The sequence below is a fragment of the Desmodus rotundus genome, chromosome Y (genome assembly GCF_022682495.2).
Source record: "Desmodus rotundus isolate HL8 chromosome Y, HLdesRot8A.1, whole genome shotgun sequence".
Classification (NCBI taxonomy): Eukaryota; Metazoa; Chordata; class Mammalia; order Chiroptera; family Phyllostomidae; genus Desmodus; species Desmodus rotundus.
In genome coordinates this window covers 3291268-3306709 of record NC_092332.1, presented here as the reverse complement: position 1 = coordinate 3306709, position 15442 = coordinate 3291268, and the positions used below count along the sequence as shown (strand labels likewise).

General features: G+C 48.6%; 1 protein-coding gene across 5 annotated transcripts in view; it reads left to right on the top strand.

Moving 5' to 3' along the window:
* LOC139440587 (neuroligin-4, X-linked-like) overlaps positions 1 to 15442 on the top strand; it is a 354500-nt gene that overhangs the window by 188824 nt on the left and 150234 nt on the right. For all 5 annotated transcript variants that reach the window (XM_071220389.1, XM_071220388.1, XM_071220387.1 and 2 more), the window contains one exon: positions 6427 to 7229. In XM_071220389.1, the coding sequence (XP_071076490.1) occupies positions 6758 to 7229 (472 nt within the window). In that variant the 5' untranslated portion in view covers positions 6427 to 6757. The remainder of the gene's footprint in view (positions 1 to 6426; positions 7230 to 15442) is intronic.

Genomic DNA, 15442 nt, shown 5'->3' with positions numbered 1-15442 from the left:
TTGCAGTATTTCCCATGAAAATAGACACTAGCTATTTTTTTCTGTGCATCTGGGGTTGGAAATACATCAGTACTGCTTGCTAGGCAGGCAGCACAGGCAGCCTCTCTGGAGGGTCTGAGACTTGGGGCAGGGGGGCAGTCTGTTTTCACAGAAGCATATTTAGGTTTGGGGAATGCAGAGGAAACCTCGTGGGGAGTGGGGGGGGTCAAGGCGGAAGGCACATCCTTCTGTTCCTGGGAGGTTGTAGAGCGTCCTGCTCGGGACGTGAAAGGTGTGAAAAAGGTTTGGTTCATCACCTGTCACCCTATCACTTGCAAGCACGCCACCTTGTCATCCAAGAGGCTGTATACCTCTAGAATCACGTGAGATGGGACCGTGTAACTTCCCCAGTACGGCGTCTTCCCTCTAAAATGAGGCAGGCTTTGCGTTAAGGTGGACTGTCCCAGAGGCAAACGGGATACACGCTTCGAGGAAAAAGTGGGTCCTTGATTCATGGATGGTGTCTCGGAAAATGTTCTGAAGGCGCTCGTCCTGTTGGACTCTGCGTACTTCATGCATTAGCGCAGAATGAAAGGCAGTTCCAAGATGCACCTGTTCTAAAATCCTGCAGACACACACTGAACACGATCGCATCTCGGCCGACCGTGTTTTCTGTGGTGTCTGCGTGAACGGCAGGGTCTGACCGTGTGCCTGCAGACCCAGCATCACACGGGGTCACACCCCGTCTACGCCGCGACCTCCAGGTCAGACTGTGGGATTTCCACACAGACCGGTGTTTACTCCCTCCAGCCGGGACGCTGCCCGCCTGACGCTGGGGGCCTGAAAGTCGCCTCTTTTCCTGCCCATCAGTGTGTTCTCGGGTCTGTTGTTCCTCAGGTCGCTCATGCGTCCAGCCCTCTCTCCGGAAATGGATAATCAATACCGCGTGAACAGAGTTTAGTGATTACCCGCAACAGAAAGCCCCGTGCGTGCGGAAGGCCCTGCGGGGATTCACAAAGAATGTGGAAGGTGGGCTTTGGGGACCTCAGGATAGGAGAACACTCACATGCACACCTCATGTGCAAACTTGAGGAGAATGGAGTGCGTGATGCGTACCGCACAGTTAGCGCAATGGGTCAGTGCATAGGGGGAGGACGGCAATTAATATTTATTTTGAGTCCGGAGGTGGAACTCAGGTCAGTGACAACCTGCTGATGTTTTGGTCACCTGCTACTATCTGCCGTGTGGCCTTGGAAAATGCATTTTTTGCAATTAGAGGTGTAAGACTCCTTCCGCCTGCTCCTCACCACCCAGAAGTCCCGGGCGCTGAGTGACAAGACAAAAGTCACCTGGTTAATGAGCAGACAGGCCAGCTGTGGTCTTAGGAGACCTCTCTGTCCTTGTCAGCGATGCTTTTGGGAATCCGCCGCTTTTTATGGAATGTGTGGACGGCGGTCCGTTCCTGCTGGACGTGTAGCATAACCTCGGGAAGAGCAATTTATGGGTTTTACTCACCTTTTAAAGCTGAGGTGTCTCGATGGTGTGTGGGAAAGCAAAGTCATTGGCTCAGCCTTTGTAGGGATGGGTCACTTGATTAAAACTTGCACTGTAGAGTAATCATATAAAGTGTGCATTAAGTAAATACTTAGAAATATCATTGAAGCGAACACACCCACTGCCGGAGAACAAAGTAGAGCATCGCTAATATTTTTTTATACCCACGTGAGTTACTTTCCTCCGCTTCTCACAGGGAAGCACTATCCCCACATTGGGGTCTTAAGAATGCCTTCGCCATTTTCATACGACAGCGGAAATACGGCGCTAGGCAACGAGCTGCTTAGTTTTATATACTATTAATACTAAGTGAAATCATGCCACATGTGTCCTTCCATGAAATGCTACCCCTCTCGATAACACACGTCTGTAGCTTATTCATCTCTCAGTGTTGTGTAGTGCTTTTAATAATGCAACATATTCTTATCTGTTCTCTTACCAATGCACATCCGTTCTAGTTCCTTCTTTTTTTTTTTTGCTGTTATGAGTATAGCTGCAGGTGATGCCTCTGATACACATGTGGAAGGGGCTCTATCGCAAAGATAAGGACTGTGTAGAGTGTGTGTGTGTGTGCGTGAGTGTGATGGGCCCAGGTGCGGAGCACAGGCTGGGCGTGGAGGTAACAGGTGCATGAGACCACCTCAGGGCTGAGTTCTTGTGTTTTTGGACAAAAGGTGGAGCACAAAATGTTCCATTTGCACCAGAAACAAAAACAGAAAAAAAGGGAAAAGTACGGCTATTTATGGGTTACACACCGTTTGGGAATAGCTGTTACAGGCTTTTAAAAAAAGAACCACCATAGCTTTGGACATTTATTTGCATTAAGATGACATAGAATTAATTAAAAGCTATCCTAAAGACAATTTTTTAAAAAAATCATTAATTACAGTTGACTTTCAGTATTTTATATGCATTGTAGGTATTGTGGGTATTGTGCTCAGTGAAATAAGTCAGAAAAAGATGAATAGCGTATGATTTCACCGATATGTGGAATCTAAAGAACAAAATAAATAAGCAAAACGGAAACAGGGTCGTAGACACAGAGAACAGGCTGAGACTTGCCAGAGGGGAGCAGTTTTGGGGGGCGACTGTAAAGGGGCACAGGCTGGAGAAGTACAGGGTGGTGGGTACAGAATATTCTAGGCTTTCTCAGGAAATGGTGGAGAAGAAGGTTTGTTGTCCAAGCTAATACTTCAGGTGCGGGCACCTCACTGAGCGCCAGCTGTTCTGTGTGGAGGAGAACAAACACCAGGAGCTGGCTGCTTCCACCTCCTTCTCTCTCCCTCTCTCCCTCTCTCCCTCTCTCCCTCTCTCCCTCCCTCTCTCTCTTTCTAGTTCCCTGTCTTCTAATGTATTTCAGAGTGAGGAAAGGAAAACACCCAGCAATGGTGATTTTACTCCTTACAAGGCCAAAATAGCAACAGAGACGCAATCAGGCCTCACCTTCTTTAAACATGTATTTTTAAAACGAAATCAACCTGCATTTGGGTAATGTGTGCTTTGGGGGGGGGGGAAATACTGCCGTTTGTACTCTGAGTGATTTACCGTCGGGGAGTCCTGAGTACTTGGCGCCTCGTCTTAATTACCGCCTCAGACAGAACCACCGCCCTGGAGAGAGTGAGGCCGAAATGCCCGATCGGGTTATAAATCATGTCAAAACGCCGCGCGGAGAGGCGGCTGTGCGCGCCACCTTTGCACAGAAGACATGCTCCGGCGTCCTTCTTACCTCCCAAATTATATGCGTTCAGCAAATTAGCGGTTCTGACTTGCTTTCCTTAAAAGTTTTATTCACATAATTTCTCTTGTAGTATCCCTTTTTATGTGTGAGAAAATTAATATACAGGGTCTGGCACAAATGATGCCTCTTTTTTTATGACAAAACCTTTTGTTGCAAGATCGTAGGCATGGGATTCTGTCATAGGGCCATAGCACGCTCAAGCACACCGTAGGACATGGTAGGTGAAATGTTCAAATTAAAGCTATAAATTATGACACTCCTATTGTTATCCTACCAACCACACTCAGGGAGGTGTTAACTCCCACCAGACCCTGTCTGTGTACACTATATGACAATATAATGGATAAATTGTGTAATGTGTATTAAATATACACGTGTATGTGTGTGCCACCCCTTGTGCAATAATCCCTTACAGTGTGTGACGTTGATATGGCAGGGGTTTTATTTTTTTGTCCCCAAGTATATATTGGTTGGTTAAACGTATAGTGATTGCTTTTAATGACGATGATGCATATTTAATAGGCTCATTTTCCAAGTCTTCATTACTTGTGATGCCAATGCTTTTAGAGTCGCCAAATGTTTGGGTGGTCCTTACACACTCGGGCACACTCAGACACACGCAAACATACGTAGTACCGGTCATCTTCAGAGTCCCCGCCGGTCCTCCCCAGGCCCCCATCATTCCGTATTTGGTGACTGAGATGGATACTTCTCCCCTGGAATGACTGTACCCCACGGGTCATGCACCAATGTCTGTGTGCTCTCTCTTCTACTGGTGGTTTCCCTCTCTGTGGAGTCAGGTGCCCTCACTCCACCATGGTCCAAGAGCATTGCATGGAAAATTCCAGAAACGCACAATGGATAAGTTTTACCTTGCATGCTGTTCGTTGGAGTGTGAGGAAATCTCACGAGGCCCCCTCCGACCACCGGACATCTGGATCGTCCCTTTTGCCGGCATCTCCGCGCTGGAGATCCTCCCCACCTGTTCGGCACTTGGCATCTGTCTGGCAGAACCCATCGAAGGCCCTGGATCCAGTCCTGTGTTCACGTCACCCTTTGTTTACTTCACGGTGCCCCCCGGGGGCAGGAATAGAGATGCTGCCAGTTTGCATGCCGGAGACCCGTCGTCAGGTGCCTCCTTTAAGTTAAAAGTCGAAAGTTCTCAACTTAGTCTTCAAATCACATCACATTATCACAAGAAGAGAGTAGCACAGCATATTTGGAATGAGAGAGGTGATGTTTGTGTTACTTTTTATTACAGTATATTGTTACGGTTGTTTTATTTTATCCTTACTTATTGTTAGTATCTTCCTGTGCCCAATTCATCACATATCTTTACCATAGGTGCATTTGGATAGGCAACAAACATGACATAATGTAGCGTTTGGTACAGTCCTTCGGTTCAGGCGTCCACGGGGGTCTTGGAACATGCACCTTGTGGATACGGGACGGGCCGGAGGCTGGTGCCTGGACAGAGCAGTAACGAGGGCCTCAAAGCGTTTGCCTGACTTGCTCCACTCCAGCTCAGCGCCCATGCTCTGCTGATTCAAAGCCCGTGTGTGGAGCACACGTGTGTGCAAAATCCCAGCAGGGCGCCTCCGTGGAGTGTGCATTTTCTCTGCGTATCGCCTGCTTCCCTTTTCACCACAGCCCCACGGGTAGGGCCATTTTCCCAAAGCCTGGGGATGTCAGACCACTTTCCTCCCCTCTGCCCAGTCCCAGATCTGTCCGGTCCAGAAATTCGCGGCGTCTCCTACCACCACGCGGGAGGCTAGAGAAGGAGGAACGCACGGTGGCTCAAAAGCAGGGTGGCTTTCAGGGACACAGAAGAGTCCCAACGTGTCCTCGCCTCTTGCCCGTCTCTCGGCTCCTCAGACATGGGATCACAGTGTGGCAGCTCTCCAAATGTCTGCGGTGGAATTCAAAGACAGAGGCACACGTAAATCAGCCACTGCGTGCGGTGCTGTTTTTCACTTTCTTCTTTTTTTTTTGCAATCCTTACCCGAGGACGTATTTACTGATGAGAGAGAAAGAGAGAGAAAGAGAGAGGAGAGAGAGAGAGGCAGAGAGAGACATCGACATGCGAGACAAATATTATTAATCATCTGCTTCCCAGATGCACCCCTATCCAGGACTGAACCCCCAACCTCTCTGTACGGGGTGATGCTCCAGCCAATGAGGCCTCCCAGTCAGGGCTGTTTTCCATCAGATTTCCCTGTTACCACCAGACTTCTGGAGCAGTTGTGTTCAGCTCTGCTGAACTTGACCCAGGAAATCGTTGCCTGTGGCATTTCCCGTAAAGGTACTGCATTTCCATGACAGATTCAGCCCCGACAGGTGTCATTTAAACAACGGCGACCATGTGGACGAAGTCCGCTCCACATGTCCAGGTAAATGAAATGGGTAGTGAGGTTCCAGTCCAGAAATGCTCCGGAAGACCCCCGGTGTCTTTACGAATGGGTGTGTGAGCCGAAGGACGCTGGAACGGTCCTCGGCCGTTAGAGAGAAGGAAATGTGAGGATTGCGTCAGCACGGACGAGCTGGACAGTTGTCCTCAAGTGAATGAAGTCAGACAGACAAACACCATATAATGTTACTTACCTGGGGAACACAGACGCCAAAAGAAACCAAACAAAATAGACACAGAGAAGAAACTGGCGGTTGTCAGAGGGGAGAGGGACTGGGGGCTGACTAAAAGTGAAGGCCACTTTGGCTCACCTTTCTCATCCCTGCTGTAGAAACTTAGAGCTCCATCCACAGCTCTGTAGGGAGCGATGGCTTCAACATTGAGAACCATGTTCTGGGGAGTTCCTGTTCGTCCGTGGGCCAGTCGTATCAATAATAGTGAAATCAGGAGATGTCGTTACAGTTATCAATGTGATGTGTATAACTTTGGGGGATCTGTTTGCTCATTCAACAGAGCCTTGGTGGGTGTGTCTCCCCAATGCCAGGCGTTGTTTGAGGGCATAGGGCACGGCAGGAATTCGGAGTCGCTTGTCGCACTCCATGGAGATCTTCTTGCTCAGCTGTACCGAGGCACAGCTTCAGCCGTGGAGGAGAATTGCATAGCGTGGGGTCGAAGGCTGTGTGGAAGAGACAGTACACGTGGCTGTCGCCTGCCCTTCCTCATCTTTGTTTGCTTTCTCTTCCCACAGGCCGACGGCTCAGCCCTGGTGTTGTGGTAAGGAACTGGCACCCTTGGCAGACGTCTGGGGTCACCGCCTCCTCAGAGCCTCACACTTGCTGGGATTCACCTGCAGCATCGAGGGAAGGCTGCCGTCTGACCATGGGCTGCTCGGAAACCTGCTGGGCCCGCGCTGGACACTGACCTCCGTCTATGAGCCATCGGCGGGGCTCCCTGGCCAGCCCTTCGCCTCTGCCGGGTCGTCGGCCCCCCAGGTCCGGCCTTTCTGCCTGCGGCTGGCGTCTCGGCATCGCCTGCTCGGAGTCGTGTCTCCCAGGCGCTGGCGGATGTCGCAGTGAACAATGTCGAGACCCACGGGATGGTCATGGCTTCCTCTGTGCTTCCCCCCGGTCTGCCTCCTGCTGAACCCCGGCGTCCTGCTGGGGCTCGCGGCCCTGGCCCTCAAGGTCACGCTCGTTGACGGTCAGGCCCAGCACCCTGTCGTCAACACCAATTACGGCAAAATCCGTGGCCTAAGAACACCCTTGCCCAATGAGATTTTGGGCCCAGTGGAGCAGTACCTGGGGGTCCCGTACGCCTCGCCCCCCACGGGCGAGAGGCGGTTTCAGCCCCCAGAGCCACCCTCCTCATGGACTGGGGTTCGCAACGCCACCCAGTTCGCCGCTGTGTGTCCCCAGCACCTGGACGAGAGGTCGCTCTTGCACGACATGCTCCCCATTTGGTTCACTGCCAACCTGGATACTTTAATGACCTACGTTCAAGACCAAAACGAGGACTGCCTCTATCTCAACATCTACGTGCCCACCGAGGACGGTAAGTACCGGGCGCACACAGGAGACACGCCCGCCCCGCTGTCTCGTCTGGCTTCGACTCGCCCTCCCTGTGCCTCCTCTCCTCTCTAACCCGTGCATTTCTCCTCATACTTGGAACACAGTTCTGGAGCCACTTGGTGTCCGTTCCACTGGGTTTTCTGAGCCTCTGCAAGAGGGTCAGTGCTTCCTCACGGTTATATCTTGCCTTTTTAGCTCCGATACGGGTCGACTGGCAGGCGGTAACAGGCGTGAGTACGTAGTGTTTCCTCCTACACCTGACTCCTGTGTAAACGGGCGAGTCCAGCGAAAATAGTAGAATGGAGAGCGTCGTGATGCTGAAGGCCGTGACCTGAAAATTTTTAGGACTGGTTCCAGTTGCCTTGCTCTTGTAGGAGTCTAGCACCCTTTTGGGGTGTGTTTCAGTCTTGAAAGGGGCCCCTGGCTGTGTGCAGCAGCCAAGCAAAGGGTGTTTCATAAAGTGGTCAAGCTTCATTGTTGGGGCTCCATGGTTTTAGCACAAATTTGCTTTTTCTTTTCTTCCAACATCCAGCGCTATCCGATGGCCAGTGTGTGTCGGGAGATCACAGTAGCTACGTGAGAAAAGAATGCGCTCGTCGGAGCGAAATGTCCCCTTTGTTTTCAGTGCCACACCAGTGAAAAGCTTGTCTGAAAACTGTGTTCACTGTATTTCTCTGCAACCCAATGCGGGTGGCGTCGGGCTCTCTCCTCTCCACGCAGACTTCAGAGTAGCGATTTTTATGATGTCGAACCGGAGCGGTCACGCTCCGCCGACACCATCCCATTTCCCATTCACCGTTTGCAGATGCTGTTTTTAGACACGGAGACGGGAAAGCATAGACGGAATCTTACTGAAATTCGGAGAAATAGTTCACAAGAACGACAGACCTCACCTTCCGGAGACACTAGCGTGCGTCCATTGTGACTGTAATGGATGGGTGTCTTTTTTTTTTTTGTCTCCTTTAATCCTTGGAAAATGAGTTTCAGTGCGATTGAGTAGGAAAGAAACAATGGCATTGTTCTGTGATCTCCAAAAGCAGACCTGGGCGGCCAAATCGCCCGTTCTGCATGTGGGGGCTCGAAGGTGGCGTCATGGGTGGAGTGTCGGGAAAGCTGGGCCAGGGCCGCCTGTTCTGGGCATCACAGAGAACACCAGCCCCAGAAAGGAAGGAACCGGCCTCGCTTCCTTTTATATTGGTAGCTTCTGGCAAGCGTCCCGTGTCGTCATGGCGACAGAACACACAATTATCCTGTAGACCCCTGGGTCTCAGTGTGATTCACGGAATGCAAGTGACATTTGCACTCGGTGCTTCCAGCCTGGGGCTCAGGTGACTTTGCGGGGAAAGATGAATAGCGGCCCCCACACGCTGTTTGAGCTGCCATTTTGCAAGCCACCTGGCGGGCGGTCTTTCTCCTAACGAACTATTCCAATAAAAAAATAATGACAAAGAAGGGAAGACGTAAAGATGGAAGAGAGACACCGCACGGGATAAACGGTGAAAACGGCTTTCAGGCTGTGAGCCAGTGACATTTCACAGCTGACCCCACGGACAATGTCTGCCCGTGAGATAGACTTCCCCCTGCCAGGGAGGTTGGACCCGATGAGGCCCCCCACGCAGGAAAATCAATACTTTCCTTGATTACAAGGCTGTAGATGGGCAATCGTGTGGGTGCGTGGAAACCAGGAGCCATGTGGCCGTTTTCCTGCGGCTGGCTTGCTGTGGAAGAGGAATTCGAGAATAGAAAAATGGGGAAAGCCTGAAGCCAGCACAACTTGTTTACTTCTTTGCTTTTTTAAACAAGTTTTGCACACAGGGATCTCGCTGGGTCTTGAAAGGGAGCGAGTCACTGAAAAGGTAGAACCAATCTCCCTATCTTAGGCAAATATTAGAATTTTCCTGGTGACGGTTTGACGTTACCTATTGCTTAACAGCACAAGGCAATCTTTTGGGTCACGAGTTTGTTTGTTTGTTTGTTTGTTTGTCTTTTGTCCTGTGACACCAGTTTGAGAATCAATGTGGAAGTGGAGATAGTTAGTTATTGCTTATCCACTAAGTGATCAGCCCCAGTTCTAACAATAAACATCGAGCATACGGCATCATACTGATTTCTCCAAAGGCCGTCTCTTAGGGCGTATCGTAATTCAAATCGTTGCCTTTAGTTAACAGAGGAGACAGCATGGGTGCACGATTGAAGTTCAGAATTCCACGGTGAGACTCGTTTTGCTCTAGATTGGTGCTTGTGCGTGGATTGGAGGGGGCGGGTCCTGGCAGGTACGACTTCACTACCAAAAATAACTCCCAGCACTTGGGGTGGGGCAGTCCTGTGCTCCGCGTGGGGGGGCACACAAGGGACACGGGTGCCTAATTTTGAAAGACGCCGGTGGCAGGCACCATAGGGACTTTCCAGAGATACGCACGTCCAAACCCCCGGGCCTGTGAATATTATCTTTCATGGCGAAGGACACAAAATTACAGCCGGAGATGAATTAACATTTGCCGATCCCTTGGCCTTAACCTGGGAGGAGTATATCCTGGATTATCGGGGTGGGCTTAATAATAACAAATCATAACAAAGCTTCTTAGCTGTGGAAGAGAGCAGAGGAGGAGAACCAGGCTGGAGTGAAGCACTGTGGGAAGACAGAGGTGGCCATGGCTGGCTTCAAGGACAGGAGGCAGCTAGGAGTCACGGAGTCTGGTAGTCTTCAGGGGCTAGAGAAGCCAAGGAAATAGATTGCTTTGCGCTCCCTCCCCCCAGAAGAGCACAGCTGACCTGACCCCTTGATTTCAGCCCAGCGGAACGCGGACCTTTGGAACCCTATGACAGCGTCAGCCAGCCATGTTGACCCCACGGCTTTTGTGCCGAGAGAAAGCTCCTACTGCGTTTTGCCATCCATTCAGTGTTTGAATTTCCTAGTAACATGAATCTCCTCCTGGGGAGCAAAGTCAGTGCTGAAGACTTGTTTTGAGCATTGGGAAGCCACCCCCATTCTGGGATTCTCACGCATTTGCTTCCTTTTCTGTCTCAAGGATTCCTGGTAGGAAGCACTCACCTCAGCACCGTGTGGTTAAAGTGGGCTGAGTCCCGTCATTCTTATCAAGGAGAGAAAAACCGGTTCCCACGGGCGGGCAGACGGGAGGCGTAGCTGAGGCTTCCCCTCTGTGGGGTAAACACCCAGCCTGTTGGCCCCCGTGCTAACAATAGCCTCAGAACTCATCCTCCTAAATGACGTATTCACAGGGAGACCCCAATTTTGCACACGCAAGAATTGGGCATTTCCATTTCCCCGGGCAGGTTTCCAGAGTAGATGTCATTGAATGACATAGAGCAAAACATCCAAATTGTCCTCTGTCCGCAAAATTTCATGCATGGTGGGAGTCATATCTCTAAATGCCTTTCTGGCCCTCCTGAACACCGGCTAAGCACCATCTTCTGGGCGCCCGGCTTCTTCCCCGTAGACCTGAAGCTCTGATCTGTTCTGGCCAAAGGGGTTCTCTGTCGTGTCCAAAAATTCTTGATGAGTTGATTTCTTGACAGAACGTCCGTGAAGTCTTTCTCTTTTCCCGTTTTATTGAGATGTAACTGAGTCCCACCACGGTGTGAGTCGAAGATTCCCAGCATCATGGGCTGACTTGCATGTATTGTCCAACGGTTACCGTGATAGGTGTAGTTAGCTTTCGTCCTCATGCAGATCCAATGAGCAAACATTGTTTCCGCTTGCGAGGCACATTCAGGGTTTGTTCCGCTAACACCTTTCTTGCATCTCGCCCGTCAGTGTTAATTAAGCACATCCATCATGTTGTCCATCGATCCCAAGTATGGAGTCTTCCCGCCGCTGCAAAGTGGACGCCTGAGCACCGTCGCCCAGTTCCCTCCTCCCCTTCCCCCACGCCTGCTCGGACAACAAGAGTTTCGGTCTTTTTCTCTGAGTTTGGTTTTTACTGGGGTTTGGTGATTTTTGCCTTTATGTTTTAAAGAGTCCCCGTATGAGAGAGAACATACGGCATTTGCGTCTCTCTGTCTGACTTATTTCTCTTAGCATAAATATCCTCAAGGGCTATCGATGTGGTCAGGAATAGCAAGATTGTCTCCTCGCCTGTGGCTGAAGAATACCCCATTGTATCTCTGTCTTTATCTTGCTATTGAATATCTATCTATCTCTCCATGGCGGCAGGTATCGTCCCTCTACCCTTTTAATGTAACTCTGGTTCACTGGTCCAGCTAAGCTCAGAGAAACGATCAAGAACTTGGCAGCCTGGGTCCAAATTCCCGCTTGTCCCCTTCCCAGGTGAGTGGTTATGGGCAAGCTCCTGGACTGGGGCGTGCCTCAGTTTCCCTGTGTGTAACTCGAAGCTGCAGTGGCAGGGTTAAGGCATTCATCCAGGGCAAGTTCTGAGGCCAGCAAGGTGCGCTTACGGCTGCTGTAATCTGGTGTTGGCGGAACACAGTTAATGGTAGAACAGGAAACAACAGGACATTCAGGCTAGCTCGCTCGTGTGCATTGGGTTGAATATATTAATCCAGGGCTAGCTCGCTCGTGTGCATTGGGTTGAATATATTAATCCAGGGCTAGCTCGCTCGTGTGCATTGGGTTGAATATATTAATCCAGCCCGTAATGAATGTGTATTGTTTGGAACACAATTATTTCCTGTAGAAGAGATAAACGGATCCTCACTTCCTACTGTTCCGAGCGTGGCTTTAGCTGAAGGGTGTTTAAAGCCAGTAGCGTCTTTGAAAAGAGCAAAGAACCAATCGGCCCTGCTTCCTTTTGGGGCTTTGTCATCTTTTGCACTGAGTTGTCGTGCATTTTTAGCGTAGAATGTGACGTACAGAAATCATCGTTAAGAAAGCATTAACATTTGTTTCTTGGAAGAATGCCGTAGAACCTCTGAAAACAGTGGTGCCTACTCTGTTTTACCTGAGATAAAGAGAAAATTAATTTTCTTTCTCTTCCTGTGAAGTCACAAATAAATTGTATGCAGATAGTCGCAAAATCAACCTGAAAAGCTAAACGTCAACTAAGTTAACACAGCAAGAAGGGTGTTTTAACCAAAAACACCACTATGTATGTGAAAATAATTGAATGATTCATATTTTTGTCTGTCATTTGGAGGTTGCACATGTAGATCGTAGGTTTTAAGTGAAGATAATTATGACCGATTATTAAATAAATCTCTCCCTGACAACAATTAACTGAAAATAACTTAGAATTTCGTGTGTATGGTTAAACCAGAGTTAATTTCTGATAACATGGTGTAAAAGATCTCACCGATTTGAACATAGAATAATGATCCTATTGGAAGAATAATAATCTTAATAATAATCTAGCAACTGTATGTTTAGAAGAAAAGTATTTCATTAGTATGAATTATACTTGTTTGGAAAATTTAGAAAAAAAACTTTCCCTAAAAAAGGGATTTTTTCTTATATTTTTTCATTACATAAAATTCCACTCCACTCCATTTGCAATTTAGAATTCCTTTCACAATTAGGATGAGTCCAAATCACCTGGAATGTATTAAAAACCCCATCTGTGAAACACGGCACAGATCGTAAGCCGTGTAATACAAACCGGTTTGGACAGAAATTTTAGGTGCAATTAGTCTGCTGGACTGTTCACCCGTTGGTCATTATTTACTTTTTTAAAAACAAATTGAATGGGGTGACATTTGGTCAATGAGATCACATAGGTCTCCAGTTCATTATTAAAGTCTTACCACCAGGAGATGCCGTGTTTTTATCTGTTGCCGAGTGGCACCATTAGTTTGGAGTCTGTCGTTTATTTGTCCCGTGGTGTTAGCCAAGCCATTGGACCTTCTTCATATTTAGTGACCTCAGCTACTAATCGATGCTTCGAGATAAGATCCCGACCATCTCCTTTGGAACGTAACTCTTCAAAAGTTGCGCATCCAGTTTCGCTAACGACGTATTGCCTACCGTCCCAGCTCACGCCAGTTAGTTTATTGATGTTCTCATCCCAGCTTGGATTCTTCGTGTATTTTCTTCTCGCTTCCATTCCTTAGTCTCGTTAGAGATCTTTGAACAGGTTGATTCATTTCAGAATTACGGGTCAACAGACCGTTATGTACACACACCATATGCACAGAGCTCCGGGCGTTTCCACGTGGTGATAGAAAGAAATATAAGCCCTTGGCTGGGAAAGCCAACGAGCCAAGTGATTTGTGGGTGCAAGAATCCGAGGTGTTTTAGGGCTTCAGGAAGAAAAAGGCGGAAGAACCGGAAAGTTGATGTTTTCCGGGGAGATCCCACACAGAGAAGGTGCCCGGCACTCGAGAGACCTTCATCCTTGGAGCAACGAGGAAATGATTTCGCGATTCCCTACGACCAAGTTCCACGTTTGTGCTTGTCTAGAGGGCCCGGGACATAACACGTACACAGTGGGGCAGAAGGGAAAGATAAAACTACGGCAGACGTCTAGGAAGGAGTTTGGATTGTGTTATCTAACATGCGAAGGACTCACTTGGGTATTTCTGCATTGTTACCTCTTTGACGTCACACGATTCACAAATGTGCCTTCGTGCAAGGGCGTTCTAATGCATGCTTTCCTTGTCAGCAGGCCGTGCAATACAGGCTCCATCAAAGAACGTACCGTTGTTCCCAAATTCGTACTTTCTATCCCCAGGAACTTTGAGAAGCACATCATTCATAAAAATCTGCCCGGCTGCCCACAAGTTTTTACCCACTAAAATACTTGCACACTGCATTTCGTCATGGGTCCTTCCAGATAATAAATGCGAAATCAAGTTATACTATTAATTTTGCATGTTCCAAAAATGCTTAAGAAGAGAAGAAACGTGAGAAAACTGCACTTTTGGTGAAACCATTAACATGTTAAAAATCTATAAACTTAGATTAGGTAGTGCCTTTTCGAGCGAAAATCAGATACTGAAGAGATCAGATCCCACCATAGCATGCTTTAGAAGCGTATTTGCATTTCACAGGGGGGTCTGGTCTATTACATATCATACTCAGAGTTACTTGAAAGTACTGTATTTTGCCGTGTATAATGCGCCCTTTTTTGCCTAAAGTTTTGAGGGAAAAATAAGGATGCACATTATACATGAGTAGCACTAATTCTATATCTGTGTACACGTAAAACAGAAGATTTTTTTCTCCTGAAAGTTTGGGCCAAAAACGTGCTTGTGCGTCATACACAGCAAACTACGGTTAGTGATGGAGCCAACTTGGACCTCGATCTCGGAGTTGTAACATTTTTCTTGTGGAAAGCGTTTCCGGGGTCACTTCCCCAGATTTCTCACAGTTGCAGCGTTTCCCGGTTCCGAACCCCCTGAGCACTAGCGGACAGGAAGCAACTGCCGTCTGTCTCGGTGTGATGGTTCTTTTACAAGTGTACACCTCATAATGGTAGGCTGTCGACTCAATCAAGGCAGGCGGCCTTGGGGAAACTTGACACGTGAATCATTTCCTTGAATACAGAGCACCTGAGTGAGGGGATAGTCCCCGTCCTTGGACGTGAACGGGGTCAGCAAAGACCTTTGTGAGGTTGTCGGGGCTTCATTTCCTTGTTGGATGGAGACTGCCGGCCGGGTAGTCATGTGACATCTGCCCCAAGGGAGCTGAAGCAGTTCTGGGGGTTTCCTTCTTCTCCTGCTCGATTGGTTTGAAAATCTTTGAATGTAACCTATGTTCCTGCCCTGTGGTCTTTTCCAAGCGTATTCTGCGGGCTTACTTTCCTCGGGCACGTGGATTTAAGACCCTCTGACCTTGCTTCCTGGCCTGAGGTGGGTAGGCTGTAAGTTGATTCTCTTATTCTTCTTGGTTAGTTGACGTATACTTGGTGTACAATCTTCTATTGGATATATCAGTTTCAGGTGCACAGTATAGAGATCTGAGATTTTATACCTTCCAGTCTGGGTACCCTGCTAATTCCAGTAATCATCTGTCACTGTGTACATTAATTGCAATATTACGCACCGTATTCCCTCTGCTGGACTTTGCATCCCGTGAGTATTCCGTCACTGCCAGTCTGTGCTGCTCAATCCCTTCGCCTCTTTCACCAGCCTGCCCACCTCCTCCTGTCTAGCAATCTTCAGTTTGTTTCCGTATCTGTGAGTCTGTTTTCTGTTTCCTTCATTTTATTTTTTTTACACCCCACGTATCCGTGAAATCATACGGCATTTGCCTTTTTCTGTGTGACTTATGTCACTGAGCAC